At 44.7% G+C, this 22,499-nt stretch overlaps 1 protein-coding gene across 3 annotated transcripts in view; it reads left to right on the top strand.

Annotated features, from left to right (window-relative positions):
• RAPGEF4 (Rap guanine nucleotide exchange factor 4) overlaps positions 1–22,499 on the top strand; it is a 334,045-nt gene that overhangs the window by 244,003 nt on the left and 67,543 nt on the right. For all 3 annotated transcript variants that reach the window (XM_061435215.1, XM_061435208.1, XM_061435223.1), the window contains 2 exons: positions 18,358–18,442; positions 21,145–21,205. In XM_061435215.1, coding sequence (XP_061291199.1) covers positions 18,358–18,442; positions 21,145–21,205 — 146 coding nt within the window. The remainder of the gene's footprint in view (positions 1–18,357; positions 18,443–21,144; positions 21,206–22,499) is intronic.

Below are 22,499 nucleotides of genomic sequence, written 5' to 3'. Positions count from 1 at the left end.
CACACAAAGAAGCAAGTGCCTCAGGGAAACCTTCTCACTAAAGGCTGACTTGGCACACGGTCCTGCAGCCACTGCACACAGGGCTTATGTTTTTCTGCTGGAAATGAAATCCCACTCCACCCAGCAACTGGTGCCAGCCAGCTGTGGGTGTCGACTCTGAGTCACTGGCTTGGCCAACCTCCATTTACCAGTGGCTCTCGACAGAAGCACTGCCCTTTAACACATCTCCATGTCCCTCAGACCAGCTTCCTGGTGTGGGCCCCACCTCCCAGCAGCCTCTCACTGCACCCTCCTCCCCTTTCCCCAGGATTCTTCCCTCTCCCTTGCCCTTACTCTGAGCTGCAAGGAGGCTCTTCAGCATAGCTCATTTTTGGTCACAACTTTCTCTTAATTGCACACCATGTGTTTCAGAGGCCTTCCCTCTACCCAATCAGCATCATCATCCTTAACTCCACAACCATGATTCTCAGTTCCTTTAGCTTCAAAACCCTCTCTTCAAACAAAAATTTTGCGGGAAAGTCCAAAATTACCAAAGAGAAAAGCCAGAGCTTCACTGATCTCATCATGAGTTGTACTCAAGAAACCTGCCCAGCAATTGATGTTCTCTAAGCCCTGAAGGACCATGAGGTGGGGCAGTGGGGGTGGTGGGTGGACAGACGGGAGAATCCCCTGGATTTGGGGAACTCAGACGACGGCCCTCACGCTGCACTATGCTCTTGCCCTTAGACTGCTTCTCTCCGCTCTTCCCTGTGGCCCGTGTCTCACTGTCCCTTGTTTACCTCCGCTTCATGTCCTGGCTCCATCCCTTCTTGCTGCCACGTTCATTCAAGCCCATATCACACTGGTTCTGAAACAGCTGCAGGCCAGCCCCGAGGGGCAGGCATCAGAAATTGTGGGTTTTGGTTGCCACACTGCTGGCATTTGCTGGGCCGTGGCAGGACCTAGGGATGTTGAACACACTCCACTACCTCAGTTCAGTTCAGTTCAGTTGCTCAGTCATGTCTGACTCTTTGCGACCCCATGAATCGCAGCACGCCGGGCCTCCCTGTCCATCACCATCTCCCGGAGTTCACTCAGACTCACGTCCATCAAGTCAGTGATGCCATCCAGCCATCTCATCCTCTGTCGTCCCCTTCTCCTCCTGCCCCCAATCCCTCCCAGCATCAGAGTCTTTTCCAATGAGTCAACTCTTCACATGAGGTGGCCAAAGTACTGGAGTTTCAGCTTTAGCATCATTCCTTCCAAAGAAATCCCAGGGCTGATCTCCTTCAGAATGGACTGGTTGGATCTCCTTGCAGTCCAAGGGACTCTCAAGAGTCTTCTCCAACACCACAGTTCAAACGCATCAATTCTTCAGTGCTCAGCTTTCTTCCTAGAACCCTACAAAATAAGAAGCTGCCCTGAACAGAAAGCCTCTGTTGAGAAACATTATTGTAAAAAAAAAAAAAAAAAGGAGAGAGAAACATTATTGTAAACTGAGTTTCTTAAAGGCAAAGGCATAGCTCATTTTATTTCATTCATTTAGTCATTTAACCATATTTATTGAACATTTATTTTGTCCTAGATACTATGTTAGTTGCAAAGGCTGCAGCATTAAACTAGAGGGTCACACCCCCAGCCTGAAGCTTTCTGTCTAGGGCAGGAGCCAGACCATTAACAACTAGTTATGCAAATAATCATTTAATAACAGCTGCATTGCATGCTACAAAGGAAAATGTAGTACATATCGATAGAACATGATCTGAAGAGGGAAACTGAACTTGATGTGGAAGTTAGAAAAGGGCATATCCCAAGCTCTGTGCCTTACGCCAAGCCGGCTATCAGCAAACCTTTGCTGAGTGATTGAATGAACAAATGAACATAAAGCCCCAGCTCTGATGTCCCTCAGCTCTCAGTTGCTTCAAGGGAGACAGAAATGCCATTCAATTCACATGTATTTTTGAGCATCTGCCAAAGAGGTTTTTTGAAAGTAGTGAAATAGTTCCTGCCTTTGGAGAGTTTGTAATCCAGTGGAATGTGCATGCTAACAGCATGTTAAGTCGCTTCAGTTGTGTCTGATTCTGCGACCCCATGGACTGTAGCCCCCCAGGCTCCTCTATCCATGGGATTCTCCAGACAAGAATACTGGAGTAGGTTGCCATACACCTCTCCAAGGGATCTTCCTGACCTAGGGATGGAACCCATGTTTCTTCTGTCTCCAGTATTGGCAGACGGGGCGGGGTGGGGGGGGAGGGGGGTGGGTTGGTCTTTGCCACTAGCGCCACCTGGTGGGGATTTAGTTCAGTTCAGTCGCTCAGTCATGTCCGACTCTGCAACCCATGAATCGCAGCACGCCAAAACTCCCTGTCCATCACCATCTCAAACTCACATCCATTGAGTAGGTGATGCCATCCAGCCATCCCATCCTCTGTCATCCCCTTCTCCTCCTGCCCCCAATCCCTCCCAGCATCAGAGTCTTGTCCAGTGAGTCAACTCTTCGCATGAGGTGGCCAAAGTACTGGAGTTTCAGCTTTAGCATCCTTCCTTCCAAAGGACACCCAGGGCTGATCTCCTTTAGAATGGACTGGTTGGATCTCCTTGCAGTCTAAGGGACTCTCAAGAGTCTTCTCCAACACCACAGTTCAAAAGCATCAATTCTTCAGCACTCAGCTTTCTTCACAATCCAACTGTCACATCCATACATGACCTCTGGAAAAACCATAGCCTTGACTAGACGGACCTTTGTTGGCAAAATAATGTCTCTGCTTTTCAATATGCTATCTAGGTTGGTCATAACTTTTCTTCCAAGGGGTAATTTCATGGCTGCAGTCACCATCTGCAGTGATTTTGGAGCCTAAAAAGATAAAGTCTGACACTGTTTCCACTGTTTCCCCATCTATTTCCCATGAAGTGATGGGACCAGATGCCATCATCTTCGTTTTCTGAATGTTGAGCTTTAAGCCAACTTTTTCACTCTCCTCTTTCATTTTCTTCAAGAGGCTTTTTAGTTCCTCTTCACTTTCTGCCATAAGGGTGGTGTCATCTGCATATCTGAGGTTATTGCTATTTCTCCTGGCAGTCTTGATTCCAGCTTGTGCTTCTTCCAGCCCAGCGTTTCTCATGATGTACTCTGCATATAAGTTAAATAAACAGGATGACAATATACAGCCTTGACATACTCCTTTTCCTATTTCAAACCAGTCTGTTGTTCCATGTCCAGCTCTAACTGTTGCTTCCTGACCTGCATACAGGTTTCTCAAGAGGCATGTCAGGATGATCACACCATCATGATTATCTTGGTCGTGAAGATCTTTTTTGTACAGTTGGTGGGGATTAGGCACTCCCAAATTAGATTTGGATGCCACAAACATATTGAGCGTTGGCTATGTGGAAGGAAGACAGCATGCTAGGGATATTCATGCTAATTGTTTGATTCACCCTTGCAAGAGCCTGAGAGCTGATGTCATGAGTCTCCCTTAGAAAGAGTAGCCTGTATTTCTTTTCCTTCCATACAGCACTAACTCAGAGATCCTTCAGAGAAAGTTACATTACAAAGTTTGGACTTTTCCAGCCCATCTCTGGCTGTAGAGTACAGGTTTCATGAGTATCCCAAGATACATCATCTTGGGTGCCCTTAGGATTGTCCCATCTTTTCAGGCTTTATGAAACCTCAAACATTGAAATTAAACTGCTAGTTCTTCTTGTGACTCAGTACTCTTAGCTTTTATTTCTATGTGAATGACCATCCCTAATAGATGGAAAAGTGAAAAAGAAGGAATCTAATTTTATGAGACAGACTTCCGACTCTACACACACACACACCCCATTTTTTTATCAGATAATAACCTTTGAAACTTCTACTGTACTTTAAGTGGAAAGAAAATGAGCTGAGTTCATCAAGAATTACTGGTGTCTCTGCTGTCCTTGCAGAGAACAGCTGAGCCCTTTGCTCCTGGGAACTTGATGGTATATTCACTGGTCCTGGAAATGTTGACTTTTGACTGCCCAAACTGCCAAGTCACTAGGAAATGTGGAGGCATGAGCTGCACTGGTTCCATATTGACCGGGGCAGGACCGCCCAATATTGTAACTCAGCACAGCTGCATTTTATAATAGTCACCACTGCCAGGGAGGTTGCAGAACTCTGATAATTACTGGGAAAGAAATAACACAATATTCTTTGATGAGAAGATTACTTTGAGAATTTGATTGTATAATGAAGATGTTGCTTTGAAAGGTACTTCCTATTGTTCTGAATCTGAGACTCGCTAGCAAAAAAAAAAAAAAAAAAGTGTCACTTGTTTTGACAGGCTACTTAGAAAAATTCTCTGTTTATTACATTAACTGCGGCATTTTAACTGTCAAACTATGAAAGAATGTTCTGTAGTTTAAAAAACAGAATAGAGCTTCAGGGGAAATTTTTTGGCACACTCTTGTTGCTATTGGTATTGAAAAAAAAACATATATTCTGAATGCGAAATTAGCTTTTTATGTGGTGGCAGGCAGAGTGGCTCACAATGCCCACCCAGCCTCACAGGTGCAGACCTGGGCGGCTTTTGGGGGTAAGTGCTGTACAACAGTGAGAGTTTGATGACGCTGTTGTTGCAGCTTCCAGACAGGGCCAGCAAACCTAAAATGAGCTTCTGCAGCTTACTGTTTTGATTTTGCTTTGTTTATAAGTCTAAAAACAAGAGGCTACCCTACAGCAAATAGATACAGTAGAGACCCTTACCAGCAGAAACATACATTCTGGCTGCCTTTGAGCAAGTACTTCGGAGAGGGACTAGACAAAGAGATGTGGACTGAGCAGGTAAACAGAATGTTGTAAGCTTGAGGCCGGCTGGACCAAAAGAGGCTTCAAGGAGACAAAGAAGGCTCTTGCCATACAAGGCTCCCAAATTCCTCTTTCGAGTAAAGTGAGACCTAGCTCTCCACTGGAAGCTGTCGATCAGAAAACAGCCTCAGGCAGGAGGGAAATGAGTGGATGCCATTTCCCGAATCTAATTCTGGTCTGTCTGAAATTTTGAAACTCCCTAAAAGCCTAGAAGCTTGTCAATTGGGCCTGAGCAGAAGGGGGGGAAATGAAATTTTATATATGTATATATATTTGAGTTTTATATGTATTTTATAAATTATATATAAATTTATGTGTAGTCAGTCACTTCAGTCATGTCCAACTCTTTGTGATCCTAGGGACTGTGGCCCGCCAGGCTCCTCTGTCCACGGGATTCTCCAGGCAAGAATACTGGAGTGGGTTGCCATGCCCTCCTCCAGGGGATCTTCCTGACCCAGGGATCAAACCTGTGTCTCTTAAGTCTCCTGCATTTCCAGGCAGATTCTTTACCGCTGAGCCACTGGGGAAGCCCACATAAATTTATATTTGTTATTGTTGTTCAGTTGCTCAGTTGTGTCTGACTCTTTGCAATCCCATTGACTGCAGCACACCAGGCTTCCCTGTCGTTCACCATCTCCTGGAGCTCGCCCAAACCTATGTTCATTGAGTCAGTGATGCCATATCGTCTTGTCCTCTGTCATCTCCATCTCCTCCTACCTTCAATCTTTCCCAGCATTGGGGTCTTTTCTAATGAGTTGGCTCTTCATATCAGGTGACCGAAGTATTGGAGCTTCAACTTCAACATTAGTCCTTCCAGTGAATATTCAGGATTTGTTTCCTTTATGATTGACTGGTTTGATCTCCTTGCAGTCCAAGGGACTCTCAAGAGTCTTCTCCAACACCACAGTTCAAAAACATCAGTTCTTTGGCCCTCACCCTTCTTCATGATCCAACTCTCACATCCATACATGACTACTGGGAAAACTGTAGCTTTGTCTATATGGACCTTTGTTGGCAGAGTAATGTCTCTGCTTTATAATATGCCATCTAGGTTTGTCATAACTTTTCTTCCAAGGAGCAAGCATCTTTTAATTTCATGGCTGCAATCACCAGGAAATATATACAAATATATATATATATTTATATAAATTATACATGTATATTTGAAATGCTGGCAGGTTCAGGTCTACCAAATGGTCAGAAACTCATAATCTTAAATTCATTTATTTCATGTGCTTGAGTAATATTTTCTAACATATACTGTGGGACATAAGATTGAAAGGAAACAATTTAAGATAATCAAGTGATACGAGAAAATACCAGAAGGAAGAGTTGTTTAGACAGCCACCACCTGCTGTTCCACACATGTGCTCTAGAGGGCACGTGAGAGGTTGTGTGTTTTCTCTTCATTAGCAGAGCCTGTTTTTAATAGTCCTTACCTGCCCAAGCTATTTTTGGAGGGTGTGATATTTGAAATCCTGATAGTTATAGGAAAATTTGTTTCTTCAGTGGAACCCAGATTAGCAAGCCTAAAACCATTAGTGCTTGGGCTTGTGATTTCTGCTGGGGTATGCCAAGAGAATGTTCAGAGTGAAAAAAAGTCCATCCTCAGATGCAAATCAAATGAAAACAGAAGCATGACTAAAAGAGCTGATCCTGAGGAAATAAAAAAAATTCACTATGGAGTTTTTTCCTTCAGCGCATGATGAACTTTGCCTTTGTTTTTCCTGAAAAGACAGCTGTGCCCTAAGTGTAAGTTTCTGGAATTTACCAGAAGAAATGACTGCATTAAGTGGGCTGTTTCTAGAGTTTAGATTTGCCTTCACCCTATGAAAGCAGTTTACTCCTTGTTTCTCATATTTACATGCCCAAGAACCAACCTATGGATTGATGCTCTTAGGACCCAGATTTGGGATAGAAAAAGATGGATATAGCTGCCGTTTACAGTTTCAGTTCAGTTCAGTCGCTCAGTCGTGTCTGACTCTTTGCGACCCCATGAATCGCAGCATGCCAGGCCTCCCTGTCCATCACCAACTCCCGGAGTTCACTCAGACTCACGTCCCTCGAGTCAGTGATGCCATCCAGCCATCTCATCCTCTGTCGTCCCCTTCTCCTCCTGCCCCCAATCCCTCCCAGCATCAGAGTCTTTTCCAATGAGTCAACTCTTCGCATGAGGTGGCCAAAGTACTGGAGTTTCAGCCTTAGCATCAGTCCTTCCAAAGTACATCCAGGACTGATCTTCAGAATGGACTGGTTGGATCTCCTTGCAGTCCAAGGGGCTCTCAAGAGTCTTCTCCAACACCACAGTTTACAGTTTAGGCATCATTATTAGATTGCCTCAAGATTGTTATGCCTTTTTAATGTTCAAGTTGATCTGTTCATTGCATAGAAAATTTGGAAAGTACTAAAAAGAGTCAAAGAAGAATAAATAACACCTGCCAATCACATCTTCCAGAGATTATTATCATTAACATTTTGGTACCTATCCCTTGATTATTCTTCAGTTCCTAACTTTTTACAGTTAATAATATAGCATGGCATTCTCCCTTAACTATAAGTATTTTTTAAAAGGTGGGACTTTTAATAGGTGCATAGTAGTCTATCCTTTGAAAACTCCTTAGTGCGATCAGTTTGTCACCATTGGGTGTTTAGGTTGATTCTCAAACCCTTTCTTTTTAACCACAGAAGAAAATAAGAAGTGCCCTTCTTCCTAGAACGAAGAAAGAATTCCTAGCCTAGCAGGAGTGCAGGGGTGTGTGGGGCCAGAAAAATGTCAAGAAAGTTCCAGTAAGGAGCCAAAGGAGTGCCCCCAGAGCAGGCATGTGGGTAAATGTGGCTGGAGAGTTAGGCTGAGGCCAGGTTGAAGGGGGTCTGCTTCTCTGTGTGTCTGTGTATTATTTTATAGCCATTTGGAGCACCGTTGACTAGTGGCATGGCCAGCTTTGCAGTAGGTAGGTTTCTCTGCTATCTATAGAGAATGGATTGGAGGGCCCGAGACTAAAGACAGAATGCCGGATACTGAGTTTTTTTGAGAGGAGAATTAATGGTATTTTGAGAAACTAATGACAGCTTTTGAGATACATGCATTTGACCTAAGAGTCTGCTAAATAAAGTGAAAGCCATACTAAGCACAAGAGCCCTGGATTCTGGTCTTACCAAGTTACCAGTAAGTCCCCCAACATCGTCAGATTACAAGTCTCTTAAACTATAACATGAGTTTAATACCTGCTTACTCTCATCCCCTGGAGAAGGAAATGGCAACCCACTCCAGTATTCTTGCCTGGAGAATCCCATGGACAGAGGAGCCTGGCGGGCTACAGTTTGTGGGATCGTAAGAGTCGGACACGACTTAGCGTTATCTTTGGAGAGGGCAATGGCACCCCACTCCAGTACTCTTGCCTGGAAAATCCCATGGATGGAGGAGCCTGGAAGGCTGCAGTCCATGGGGTCGCTGAGGGTCAGACACGACTGAGTGACTTCACTTTGACTTTTCACTTTCATGCATTGGAGAAGGAAATGGCAACCCACTCCAGTGTTCTTGCCTGGAGAATCCCAGGGACGGCGGAGCCTGGTGGGCTGCCAGCTATGGGGTCGCACAGAGTTGGACACGACTGAAGTGACTTAGCAGCAGCAGCAGCAGCGCTATCTTTCTTACTCTCTCCCAGTTTCACAAGGGATTGTAAACGGAAAAACAACTACAATAGTATTTAATTACAGCCAACGTTTACCGAGCACATGTGTGCTAGGCACTGTGCTCAACAGCTGTCTGATTCTATTCTTTCAACAGATCTTTGAGGTAGTGATTAATATTATCCCCATTTTATGAATAAGGAAGATGAGGCTTATGTTAAATCACTTGTTGTTTATCCTGAAAGAGGGGGACTCGGGATTTGGTCCAGGTCTTTCTGACTTGAGCCTGTGTTCTGTTCTGCGGTCTACCACCTGTCCCAGGCCAAAAAGGCTTCAAAACGGTCTCTTGGCTTTGTTCTTTGAGCATTGTTGAGGAAACATGTCATGGAAATCTGATTTTAAAATAGTTACTACAGACTAGTCTCAGTTCATTAAATGATGACTATATCGACCTATGCTGTGCTGTGCTCAGTTGCTCAGCCCAACTCTTTGTGAACCCATGGACTGTAATCCACCAGGCTCCTCTGTCCATGGGTTTCTCCAGGCCAGAATACTGGAGTGGGTTGCCACGCCCTCCTCCAGGGAATCTATCGAACCCAGGTCTCTTGCACTGCAGGCAGATTCTTTACCGTCTAAGCCACCAGGGAAGCCCATATAGACCTGAATGAAGTTCAAATATATCATCTACTGTAGAAAAAATTCATATCAACACACAAGTCAGGATCACAGACAAACGTAATAATTAAATATGCTTTGCACTATACCTTTTATATATAGTGACCTCATTTACATCCCCTCTTTGAACCTCAGCCTAACTGTGCAAACTGAGTAGTGCTAATGTTATTATCCACAATTTACAGATGGAGAAACTGAGCTTAGTGGATTCTAAGTGTCTTCTTCATCACGCAGTAGTATATGTAGCTGAACCAGAGACAGAACCCAAGTCTGCTTACTCCAAATCCAATTTCATTCTTTTTTTTTCATGAATAATAATATTTCATCTCTAACAGATAGCTTCAAGTTCTCTGGTGGATTTACTGAACAAGCAGTGGAATGCAAAGAAATATCTTTCTGTCCCTGATTCATGAAGAATTAATTTTTATAAAGGAAAAATAATGTACCCACATAGCATCTCCTCAAAAAATGTTTGCATTTTCTATCTGATATATATGTCTCATACACAAATACAGGTAGCTATAACTATCTGCTTCCATCCAAATTTGCTTTTCTCAACTTGCTGCTTAGGTATTTTAAAGGAAAATATTTGTGGCTGTACCTTTGAAAAGGTTTAATGGTACACTTCTATTGTGCTCTGATAGTAAACACTTTTGCTGGAAGAATTTCTGGCATATTTAGCTTCTGAACTTGAAAAACCTCAAATCACAATGTCCCCAAACACTTAGGCCTCAGAGGCACTGAATTATGGAATCTTTACCCCATGTCCTGATGATGAGGACATGAGGTAAAGAAATGAGGATGACCTCATTTCTCCCAAATTTGTCTCCAAAGGCTTTTACCCTTAACAGCAGGCTAAATCACATTCATTTCTGACTTCACAAAGAAGGGAAGAATCCTCATGTACACAGGGTTTGCAGTCAGAACTAGACAATGTCTAATTGTATCTGATAAGCTTAAAAGGGAAAAACAAGATGGCAGAGGAGTAGGTGGATGTGGAGTACGTCTCTTTCCACGGATGTGTCAGGAATACACCTTCAGATACAGAAATGCTTGCAGAACTCCAGCTGAGAGCAGACCAGAGTACCTGACCACTGGAAAAGAATATACAGAACCACGGAAAACTCGAGAACAAGCCCTGAGCCTTTGGAGCAGGAGCACTGACTCCAAGACTCTAGACTACCAGAGAACTAACCCTGCTGCTGCTGCTAAGTCGCTTCAGTCATGTCCGACTCTGTGCGACCCCATAGATGGCAGCCCACCAAGCTCCCCCTTCCCTGGGATTCTCCAGGCAAGACTACTGGAGTGGGGTGCCATTGCCTTCTCCGCTTGGCTTCCTAAGTATCCTCTAATAAATTCTCTCATACCTGAAAAAGAATTCAGAATAATGATAGTAAAGATGACCAAAAACCTTGAAAACAGAATGGAGAAAATGTATCTGATAAGCTTAAAATGTCCTTTTCTGGGTTGAGAGTAAGGTGAGAGGGTTGTGGTGTAGCAGGGTAATGAGCCAACAGAGTGGGGGAGGATACCTTAAATGGCCCATCACCAGGCTCTGGGAATGTCTCAAATACTTAAGAGCTAACTCTTAAGAAGCAAGTGTCCTGGGAGGTGAAGAAAAGAAGCAAACACGTTGTGCTGGTTTGTTAGACAAGGGGGTGGGAAACCACACCAAACTTTAAGGGAAGTGGAAGAGCTGAATCTCAAGAAAATCTTTTAAGAGCATTGGAAAGTGACCCATGCTTGAGAAATGACTTGAAAGCAGGAGAATCAGGTGGACTGAGGTGGAGTGTTACCACCAAAATAAAGCATTCCAGCCCCAAGAAAAATATAGTAAAGCATTTCCTTTATTTTGGTGCTTGACCAGGTCTTACATATTTATAACACTGACTTTTCGGGGTATTTTTCCCATGCGCCAGGGAATAGGTCTACTGGATGACAAATCTAGAAGAACTGGGTTATTTGTCTTTCACCTGCCCAGGTTACCACTGGCCATGCCAGCATGCCTGCTTGGTGCCGGGCGAATCCCTCATTTTATCCACGTTCCAATAACCAAAGAGCTGTGTCTCTGACCTTGATAAATTCCTTGATAAAACTGTATTTACCAGCAGCTTCCAATATCACCTGAGCCCTTCCATCCTTTAATGTAGAAAATGCCTCTCCTTCTATCCCCGTTTATTATCTTGTCTGTAACTAGACATTGCCGCCAGAATGCGTCCCCTGCAGAAACTAGGCCTTTCCCCAGCAGGATCCTACAAATCCCCATCAATGTGGCACCACGCAGGTTTATAAAGAAGCAGGGATGCCTAATGCCTCTCCCTGTGACATCTGGAGAAGGACAAGTAAAGACCAGGTACATTCACGTGCTGCCACTCAGAGCAGCCAGAGAGCCGATTCACTTCCCTGGCCTCACAGGTCCTCTGTGAAGGTAACATGTGAGGTCCCTCCTCCTGCTCGATCGGGGCACAGTGTTCCCTTGGCTCTTGAAAGCCAGATTGCCTTCAGCCCTGGGGACCCTTTCATGACTCTTTGAACAGGCTGGGAGCTGATTTGTGGGATCCCTTTTCCATTTTTCTTTCCTGTCTGCCCCTACAAAGACCAAAGCATGAGAGGTACCCAATGCCACTGTCTGCCACAAGAAACCTGCTTGTAAAACGCGACTTTGTTCAGTGGTGATGGTGGGGAAGTAGGTGGCGCACACGGAGGGGAGAAGCTTCGTCTGAGGCCAGAGCAGAGAGGTCTTTTCTGAGGCACCAGATGGCACAGCAGCTCTGAGCCGGCGTCCCCGCCAAGGCTCGGCCTGTTCTGTTGCTGCAGCCACAAGCTCTAGGGCCGCTGGGCTGGGGGAGGGGCTCCCATCTGACTCCCACTCATGGACACAGGATGGTCACACCGACCTCGGCTCCATCTGGCCTCCTCCCCGGGACCTGCCTCAACCTTCAACCCTAACAACATGTTGATGGAAACCCCTCACGGCACACCTCCAATGAATGCTTTTGTTGCTTTTTCAGCTGTAAAGGTATTCATTTTCTAAAGCCAGTCTCTGCTCACCTTGCCGTCCTGACTTCTCTCACCTCGTTAAAACATGTGCTGTAAACGACCAAAAGGACGGTTGCTGTCTGGGTGGATCACCCAGCGACAGTGGCCTGCCCTGTGATGACACTGACCACTGTAGACCACAGGCTTGTTGTTGTTGTTGTTCGTTTTTCTCCCCTTTCATTCAGAGTGGTATTTAGGACTCAGAGACTAAACTGTTTCTAGGCTTTGTTCCATTTGGTTTCACATGGCTGTCATGGGTTTCTCCGGGGCATCCAGCAAGCCCCATGGAAGTCTTTATTTCTTGGTTTTGTTACCGATGAATGGAGGACCAGGGGTAGAATGAGTTCCACGTGGGTCTCTGCAGATTGGCCAACAGCACCCCAACCCCTGCAGGCAGTGGGGGCTGTGCTTCAGGACAGGCCTTGCTTCCTATGAGAGACACATGGGGAGCAGGCAGGCTGAACCCCTCCCTCCTGTCCTCCCACCAGCTGCCAAACTCAGGAGGCTCTCCCAGGAACGGAGCCCTTCCCAGGAAGTCCCTCCTGGGAGAGCTCCCACTTCTCCCCCTCCTCTGTGTCTGGCAGGAGGGCCCAGGGCTCTGCTTCCTTCTCAGGCCCTTCCTGGACATTTGTCTTGGCAGGTCTCAAGTTGGAGCCTGGGCAGCCTGCTGCTCGCCAGCCCCTGCCCTGCACGGGGCAGTGATGCGATGAACCCCTGGGACCTTCTCCTGCCCTTGTCTTATCAGCAGCGCTGTCTTCCTCCTGTGTGGGTTTCCTTCTGTGAGTGCAGAGCTGTGTCTGCCTCCAGGCCTCTCTCAGCCATTCTGTCCCCATCTGCTTCCCATCACCCAAGAATTCCCGAAACACTCTGATCTTGCTGATAGCACTATTTTAGGGTTTGTCACGGTGGTGTGACTTATTTTCAGTGCTGTTTTGGATTTTAAAACATCTTTCCTATTATATGTTTAGCATGGCAGACAAAATTCTGACCAAAACAAGGATCCAGTCCAACAGGTGTTGCTTGGTTTTTGACGGTCATCTCTGTTTAGGCCCCCATTGAACTTGATTTAGACGGGGTAGCTTTAGCTGATAATTTCTTAAAACTGGATGAGTATGTTGGTGGGAATGCAAACTAGTACAGCCACTATGGAGAACAGTGTGGAGATTCCTTAAAAAACTGGAAATAGAACTGCCTTATGACCCAGCAATCCCACTGCTGGGCATACACACTGAGGAAACCAGAAGGGAAAGAGACACGTGTACCCCAAGGTTCATCACAGCACTGTTTATAATAGCCAGGACATGGAAGCAACCTAGATGTCCATCAGCAGATGAATGGATAAGAAAGCTGTGGTACATATACACAATGGAGTATTACTCAGCCATTAAAAAGAATACATTTGAATCAGTTCTAATGAGGTGGATGAAACTGGAGCCTATTATACAGAGTGAAGTAAGCCAGAAAGAAAAACACCAATATAGTATACTAATGCATATATATGGAATTTAGAAAGATGGTAACAATAACCCTGTATACGAGACAGCAAAAGAGACACAGATGTATAGAACAGTCTTTTGGACTCTGTGGGAGAGGGAGAGGGTGGGATGATTTGGGAGAATGGCATTGAAACATGTATAATATCATATATGAAACGAGTCACCAGTCCAGGTTCGAAGCATGATACTGGATGCTTGGGGCTGGTGCACTCGGATGACCCAGAGGGATGGTATGGGGAGGGAGGAGGGAGGAGGGTTCAGGATGGGGAACACATGTATACCTGTGGCAGATTCATTTTGATATATGGCAAAACCAATACAATATTGTAAAGTTAAAAAATAAAATTAAATTAAAAAAAAAACTGGATGAGTAAATTTATAATCCTACCAAAAAAATAAAAAAAATTTCTATCTTTGAATGGGATTTGGAGTAAGAGGTCAGGTCCAACATTTTCATCCTGTCTCCTCCCTCCATTAATAATTAACTGCTTACCATGTCACATATGTGTACTATAGTCAAAGAGAATGGGGTCATGGGCATCTTGTCTTACTGGACCTTCAGTGGGGAGGATAACAGAGCGTAAGGCCTTCAGGATACAGAACAAGAACTGGTCCTTGGTACTGCTGCCACCTCCCCCGGGCAAACCCTGAGTTCAGCAGAAATCGCGAGAACTTGTGCATTCATCCAATGAGACGTATTGAACACCTCCCACTTTATCATGTCATCCTGCATGGGCACCATATTTCCAGTGTATCAGTGCTTTGTGTATATTAGCTCATTCGATCTTTACAACAATCCTATTTATTATCCCCATTTTTACAGATGTAGGAACCAAGTATTAGACCAATTGGGTACCTAGGAAGTTCCTATTTTAGATCTCAAATCCTGTTTCTGATATTAACACAGTTCCCTTTGTACTACCAGATGCTGCTTCTCTTGAGAAGAGCAGTGTAGAGTCATGGATTTCTAAGCAAATAACATTCTGCATAGTATGTTTCAATTGCGACAGCAGTTTGACCATGTGCCTTGGAAGAGTAAATTTTGGAGAACCAGTTTTGCCTCAGAGAGGGGACATCTGAGCTGGGCTTGTAGCAGAAAACACATATCCCAGGCAAAGAGAAGAACATGTGAAGAGTCTTAGAGGTGTGAAAGAGCACTGCATGTTTTAGAACTGGAGACATGTCCGGTTATGCCTCGAGCACAGAGCACGTTAGCCAGGAGGAAAGGTGTGAAGAGAGGAGAGATGAGTCTAGAAAGGTCCACTGGGACCAGCTGAAAAAGTTTTGTGTGATGATGAGGGAGGACTTCTGGACAGACTGAGTTTATGGGTTGTCTGGGAATCGATGGTCAGAAAGCTATTGGAGCTCAAGAAAGAAATCTGTTTGAAGATTAAAATTTAGGTCTCAGCATCACATAGATGAAAGCTGGGGACTTTTCCCGGGGAGACAAGGTAGAAGGAAGTGAGAACAGAGCTGATGACAGCCTTGGGGCACAGCACAATTCATGAGGTGAACAGAGAAACAACAGACCATGAAAGACATGAGGAGAGATGCCTGGCAGACAGGAAGCGAGCCAGCAGGGCACATTGTTCATCATATTTTAACTCTTGGATGAAATTCAGTGATTTTTAACATAATGGGATTTGTTGATCTTAAAGGCAGCACTTAATTTTTTAATCTGTAAGACTTGATCAGTGTGGATTTCATGTTGATACTATGTGAACCCTCTTCCTAAACTTGTAGACATCTGCTCCCCAAATTTCAACTCTGAATCTAAATTCAGATGTAGATTTTAGAGCTAAATTCTGACCTTTCTTTTCCCAGATAGGTTTTTCTTCTCCCTCCGTAATAGCCCCCCACTCCCGCCCCCCATGGAGGTGAGAATGAGACTTGGTGACTGTTTTCTCCTTTAGCCAAGCTTCTAGGAGGGTCCATGCTATTTGCAGCTGATGTCAAGAAGCAGGAACAGCAGCGCTGCTCCTCATGCTGAAGAGCCATAATCCTATTACGCCCACCTTGAGGCTTTCGCGTTGGCTGCCTCTACAGCAGTAGATGGACTGAGGTGACTCAATTGACTTTTAAATCTCCAAGGGTCCCAGTTTCAAAATCCCCATGTCTAAGTCAAGTAGTAGATTAGGCCCCTTACTAAGAAGGCCTGGCTCCTTCAGAATCCCTGTGGCCATAGCTTTTCCTTCAGTGTCTGTGGGTCCCCCTACTTTCTGCGTTCCACATGTGTCCTTAAGTGATAATCCTTGGCAGGAGGTGAACTTGGCTGGCATCTCCCTGGTTCATGGATTTAGTACCTGTCTTTGTACAGGCAGGATTAGGAAATATAGAAACAGTCCTCTTTGTTTCTGTAAGAGAAGGCTATCGTATTCTTTGGTTCATGTTAAAGCTGTCCTTGAGAACGTAATGCCCAAGGTATAAAAAGAGTTTTCTTCCAATTAGCCCCCTTTTGATCCACGATATGGTTACAAATTATCTAACGCAACTATTTTAGAATATTTATAATTCACTTTCAATAGCTCAAAGTACTTATCTAACAATTGACTAAGTTCTAGATATAATTTGTTGAACCAAATGTCATACTTAATTTTTAAGTTCATTTTTCTTATGCAAGGGCTTGAGTTTTAGATATCAGGCTGCTGCTTTTTTTTCACTTACACAAATGAATATGCAGATACCTTCCTATTTGCTGCTTCCTTTAGCTCTCACATTACTCTCACAAAGATATTGTCCCCAGTTTACAGAAGAAACTGAGTCTCTGATGTCACATGACGGGTCAGGGGTTGCACGAGGGTTAAAACCTGATCTTCAGACTCTAAATTCAGTGCTCTGCTCAGTACAGCAGCAAGACTTTCTGAATTTACTTGATCAAGGAAAGATTTACTTTTTTTTTTTTTAATTGCCATGCCACATAGCTTGTGGATCTTAGTTACCTGACCTGGGACTAAGCCCAGGCCACGTCAATGAAAGGAAAGCATGGAGTCTCAACCACTGGACTACCAGGGAATTCCCAAAGAACATTCTTTATAGTAGTGTAATGATGGAACACCACTGGTAGCTCACTGAGGTTTATAAGTTTTGTATATTGTAACATTGAATAATACTATAAGTTACTGAAATTTTGGGAGAGTGTATAACACAGGTGATGATTATGTAATAAGTAACACTCATGACTACAATAGTCAGCTGAGAGTAAATGCCACCTGATCACCAATGTGGAGAGTGACTTCCTAGAGCTCTCAGAATTAATAACACATTTGTTTGTTTGTTTAGTTTCAAAAACATTAGGGTTCCTTATATTGCAGAGAGCAATAGAAGGTCCAAATTACTAACCAATCATCCCTTTTCCCATTGATGTAAAATTAAATACGAGTCGTGATTTCAGACAAAGGTCTGTCTAGTCAAGGCTATGGTTTTTCCAGTGGTCATGTATGGATGTGAGAGTTGGACTATAAAGAAAGCTGAGCGCCAAGGAATTTATGCTTTTGAACTGTGGTGTTGGAGAAGACTCTTGCGAGTCCCTTGGACTGTAAGGAGATCCAACCGGTCCATCCTAAAGGAGATCAGTCCTGGGTGTTCATTGGAAGGTCTGATGTTGAAGCTGAAACTCCAATACTTTGGCCACCTGATGCGAAGAGCTGACTCATTTGAAAAGACCCTGATGGTGGGAAAGATTGAGGGCAGGAGAAGAAGGGGATGACAGAGGATGGAGATGGTTGGATGGCATCACCGACTCAATGGACATGGGTTTGGGTGGACTCCAGGAGTTGGTGATGGACAGGGAGGCCTGGCGTGCTGTGGTTCATGGGATCACAGAGTTGGACACGACTGAGTGACTGAACTGAACTGATTTCAGAATAACTACTGACATGAAAGATGATCAGAAATCCTCTCAGTCCTCCCATGCCAAGATGTCCATAATGTGTCCAAACCTCATTCTTAAAGGCAAGGTATATGACAGTAGTTTTAGACTAAATTATAGGGAAAAAAAAAAACTGTGCCTAGTATACTGATTAACATCTCATGGAAGAGTGGTAGACCATGGTACAGAGTTTGGGGAATGTGAGGTATTCTTCCCTACTTTCCCTTTCTTAATAATTTCACACACTATTTGCCTTCTGCTCATCTCATGTCCTCACCTCCAGAGGGAGGTGAGAAAACATTGTTTATATAAATCCTTTAAGTCCTGTGGTAGAAGCACATTACACAACCCAGAACAATAGTGATAGCAACATTATTCTTCTAGGCTAAGATACCACATAGGATCCCAAGAAATTTGTGTCAGTTATCAAGTTGATTGAACCAGCAGTTCCTGGTGATGTTAAAAGATAACTTTGTTGATCTTGATTAAGGTAGTAATGAAAGGTAATTTTGCAGAATCATCATCTACAAAGTAAGAGATCTAAGTTAGCCAACTACGATGTGAGCAGAGATGTTCCTCCCTCTGAGGTTGGAAGGGAAGGGGATTAGGTGCAGTTTTGATTTCTTCCGTGTCCTTCCATCAAGGAACAGGTTCATGTCAAAATTCCCTTTAGGAATTATCATAGCATCATCTCTCCTCCTGCCAGGGTCTTTTCATCAGGATTTCTCCTAAGAATTCCCTGAACATGTTTTACTGGCCCCTGAAGCCCCTTCTGTATTTCAAACTCTAGTAATGACTTTTAGCTCATTATTTCCTTGTTACTTTTTTCTTTGTAGACCTGGACAGAGGACCATGGATGACCTAGAAATTATCTATGAAGAACTCCTTCACATTAAAGCCTTATCCCATCTTTCTACCACAGTAAGTTGTCTCTTAGCTGAGCATGGTTGGGGGCACTTGGAATTAAATGCACTGTTAGGACTGGGGGGAGAGGACTGTAGTCTGAGGGAGGAACAGGGATGCCTAAATTCTACCTCATAAATCACCCCTTCTCACTCTCCTGAGATGCTAAGGAAGTTATACCTACATACAATCACCAAAGAAGGATCAAGTATTACTACGTTATTAGGAGTTGCCCTAAACATTAGAGCAGCCTGATGTGAGTGGAATTGGAGCATATACTTCAAACTTCCCGAGCCTTGGAACCTGCCATAATTCAGCACAGAGCCAGGCCTTAAGATAGGTTTTCAGTCCCTTGCATGAAATAAAGAGCCATATGGGGCAGCAGCGAGAGAAATCAAGATGACCTGGCCTGGCCCAGGGGGCCACTCCACCCAGGTTTGCTGCCAAATTGAGAAAAGAAGCATAAGGTGCCAAAGCGCATTGGTTCAGGTATTTTAGGGCATAAGAGCAACACTTGCTGGTAGAAAATGGCCCAATGCCCGTATCTGACTCTGAACGTTTACATGATTAGGATATTATAGAAAAGCAGCAGACAGAAATGCCTCCTGCCATAGGAGGAACACAGAAACATGAGTTTCAGGCAACGTACGTCTCCTATATGGTAATAATTAATAATAATGAGGATGATGATAATAAAAAGTTGTTTCAACACCTACAGATTATATGCCATGTTTGCAAATGGCATGCCAGGCTCGTCAGCGGTGTCTGCCTGCCTCGCTGGTCTTTCATTCCCAGCTCACGAGGTGATACCACGCTGTGAGGGTCACTCAGTGGCAGCATCTGCAGTCCCCGCTGTGGGCTGTAAAGCCCGGGTCTCTGCTGAGAGCAGAGAGGCACTCCCCACAACCCCAGGGGGAGTGCTGCAGACCTTCCCCTTTAACCCAGCCAGGGCTGCCTTCACATGCTCCCCCTGCCTGCATTCCTTGGGTCGGGAAGCTTGCTCACCTACCCGGGGTATCCAAGGGTCTGGTCCAGCCCACCCTCCCACCACCACCCTGTCACCATCACTCTCTCCATGGTGGGATACATCCAGCACCCAGGGGCCTCACCCAGGGAACTCCCACATCTGTAGGGGAAGCAGCGGGGGCCCCACAAGCTCATGCTGGAGAGGGGAGTGCAGGAGACCCCTGTGCCCTACCTGCTGTCTGGGTCTCCACCCTGCATGTGTTCTGACTTCCGCCGCCTTGGAAGAACCATGGGTAGTAGAGAGGAGGGGGAGGCTTCTACCTCAAACTCCAGGTCCCCAGGCACTATGGAAGTTCTCAGGTTATTTGGTTCTTAGGGAGACAGAGCCATAATTTGGGACCATAATTTGGAATTTAAAAAGAAACAGCTATCAAAATCTCCACACAGGGACTTCCCCCTTGGGGTCTAAGACTCTTTGCTCCCGACGCAGGGGGCATGGGTTCGACTCCTGGTCAGGCAACTAAATCTCATAGGCCACAACTGAAGATGCCATGTGCCACGACTAAGACCCAGCAGAGCCAAGTAAATAAATATTTTTTAAAAAATCTCTTCCCACATTAAGCTTAATCATTCAACTTCAAGACACTGAGTTTTTCAACATGTTTGCACTTAAGCATGATGTGTGATGCAAGGAAGAACCTCCCGGAGCAAGAGTTACATGATACTGTGGATGCTCTCACCCTCTCACCAAGACCAAAGATAGGCAGAGAAGCTGCCTAGGTCTCATGCACGTGCGACCACGTTGTAAACAGTCTCTGGGAAGCTGAGCTTGTATGAATGAGCATATAAAATAGCTTTTGTAAAAGTGTCAAGAATCTAGTGGCACAAGACACAGAAGCAGCCAAACTGTTCATGGACAAGTGTGTGACTAAAGAAGAGGTGGTATGCATATGCGATGGAGTACTGCTCAGCCACAAAGAAGAACAAAATCTTGCCATTTGCAGCAACATGGATGAACCTAGGGATTATCATGCCAAGTGAAGTAAGTCAGACAGAGAAAGGCTAATGTATCATATGTTACTTATATGTGAAACCTAAAAGAAGTGATACAGAGGAACTCACTTATAAAACAGACACACAGATGTAGAAAATAAACTTATGGTTACAAATGGGGAAGGGAAGGAGGGATATGATTGGAATTTGAGATTGACAGATACAGTCGTGTCCGACTCTTTGCGACCCCATGGACTGTAGCCTATCAGGCTCCTCCATCCATGGGATTTTCCAGGCAAGAGTGCTGGAATGGATTGCCACTTCCTTCTCCTGGGGATCTTCCTGACCCAGGAATCGAACCCAGGTCTCCCGCATTGCAGGCAGACACTTTACCGTCTGAGCCACCAGGGAAGCCCAACAGATACAACTACTACCTATAAAATAGATAAATAACAAGGTCCTACTGTATAGCATGGGGAATTGTATTCAGTATTTTATAATAAAATAAAAATGGAAAATCAGAAAAAGAATAGATATGTGTATAACTGAATCACTTTGGTGAAATATTGTAAATCAACTATATTTCAGTTAAAAAACAAATCTAGTGGCACATGTCGTGGAAGTGGTTCTAGGTGGGAGGAGTAGCCAGGCAGAGTGGGAGGCGGCTGGGTGGAAGTTAGCGCTGTTCAGAAAGAGAGCAAGTCCCTTCCCCACACCCCGCAATCTGCCTTTTCCCTGCACTCTTTCTCTTTTTCTTCTAGGTGAAACGGGAGTTGGCAGCGGTTCTCATTTTTGAGTCTCATGCCAAAGGAGGGACTGTGTGTAAGTGAAGGCTGTAATGGTGCACGGCGCCTGGCTTGCCCCGTCCCGAGCATGTGCCCCTGGAGCCTGACTGTAAATGCTCCCCTTTCTTAGGCCTGAGACAGACTTGCCAGGATGTCACATGGCATGTTTTTGTTTTTCTGGACCCGTGATTATTCCCAGCATGGCTGTGGCTTTGCAGCCTGGTGGGTGTCAGGTACCAGCCTGGGAGCGTTTACCAGCCAGCATCTCTACTTGCTCCCTCCCCTGCTGGCTCAAGGTCGTGTTTAAAGAGGGTGGGATGAAGTCATACTGTCTTCAGGGAAAACCTTCACACAGTGACCTCACTTCAATTTTGTGGCTTGGGAAGACCTAATCTGTCTCTTGAGAGGCTAGTTAGAATAGCGTACTCTCCTGCTTGCTTCTCACGCTTCCACTATCAGCTGCAAGCCTGAGAGAATTTCTTTGCCCAGATATTTATGCAGTACTACTATGTAGTGGAGAAGGAAAATGGCAGCCCACTCCAGTACTCTTGCCTGGAAAATTCCATGGACTGAGCAGCCTGGTAGGCTACAGTCCATGGGGTCGCAAAGAGTCGGACACGACTGAGCAACTTCACTTCACGTTCACTATGTAGTATCTCTCCAGTAAGTACGTCGTAGTTTAGTTCTATGACCATATATGGGAGCAAGAAATTGAAAGTGAAAGTCTTAAGTCGTTCAGTTGTGTCTGACTCCTTGCGACATGGACTGTAGCCTGCCAGGCTCCTCTGTCCATGGGATGCTCCATGCAAGAATACTGGAGTGGGTTGTCATTTCCTTCTCCAGGGGATCTTCCTGACCCAGGAGTCGAACCCAGGTCTCCCACATTGCAGGTGGATTCTTTACTGTGTGAGCCCACTGGGGAAGCCAGAAGGCCTCTTAAGAAATTGAAATTTCATATTATAAATGTGAGCCGAATTATTTTGACTAGCATTTCCCACTCATCCTACAAAACCATTCTTGGAAAACATGGTGAGTGGGGTATTCAGGACACGAAATGCCTCCTCTAATTTCTCTTGGAGAATTGTAAGACACAAGCATGCTCTGTTTCTCAGGAGTTCTACAATAAGGAAAAATTTCACACCACTTAAACTGATACCGCCTTAACCTAATGAAACATAGAAAACATTTTTAATGGATACCTATTAACTTTTCAAGAGACCATCTTTGGAAAATCTTGCTCTTTCTTCAGATTGAGCTGTGTTAGTCAAATAAACAGAGACCATGAATTGTAAAAGCAAAAAGAGTTAACATCGATGTTTCAAATATTTTAC

Source organism: Bos javanicus, chromosome 2, assembly GCF_032452875.1.
Source record: "Bos javanicus breed banteng chromosome 2, ARS-OSU_banteng_1.0, whole genome shotgun sequence".
Classification (NCBI taxonomy): Eukaryota; Metazoa; Chordata; class Mammalia; order Artiodactyla; family Bovidae; genus Bos; species Bos javanicus.
Note: the sequence above shows the minus strand (reverse complement) of the source record. Positions and strands in the feature narration are given on the sequence as shown.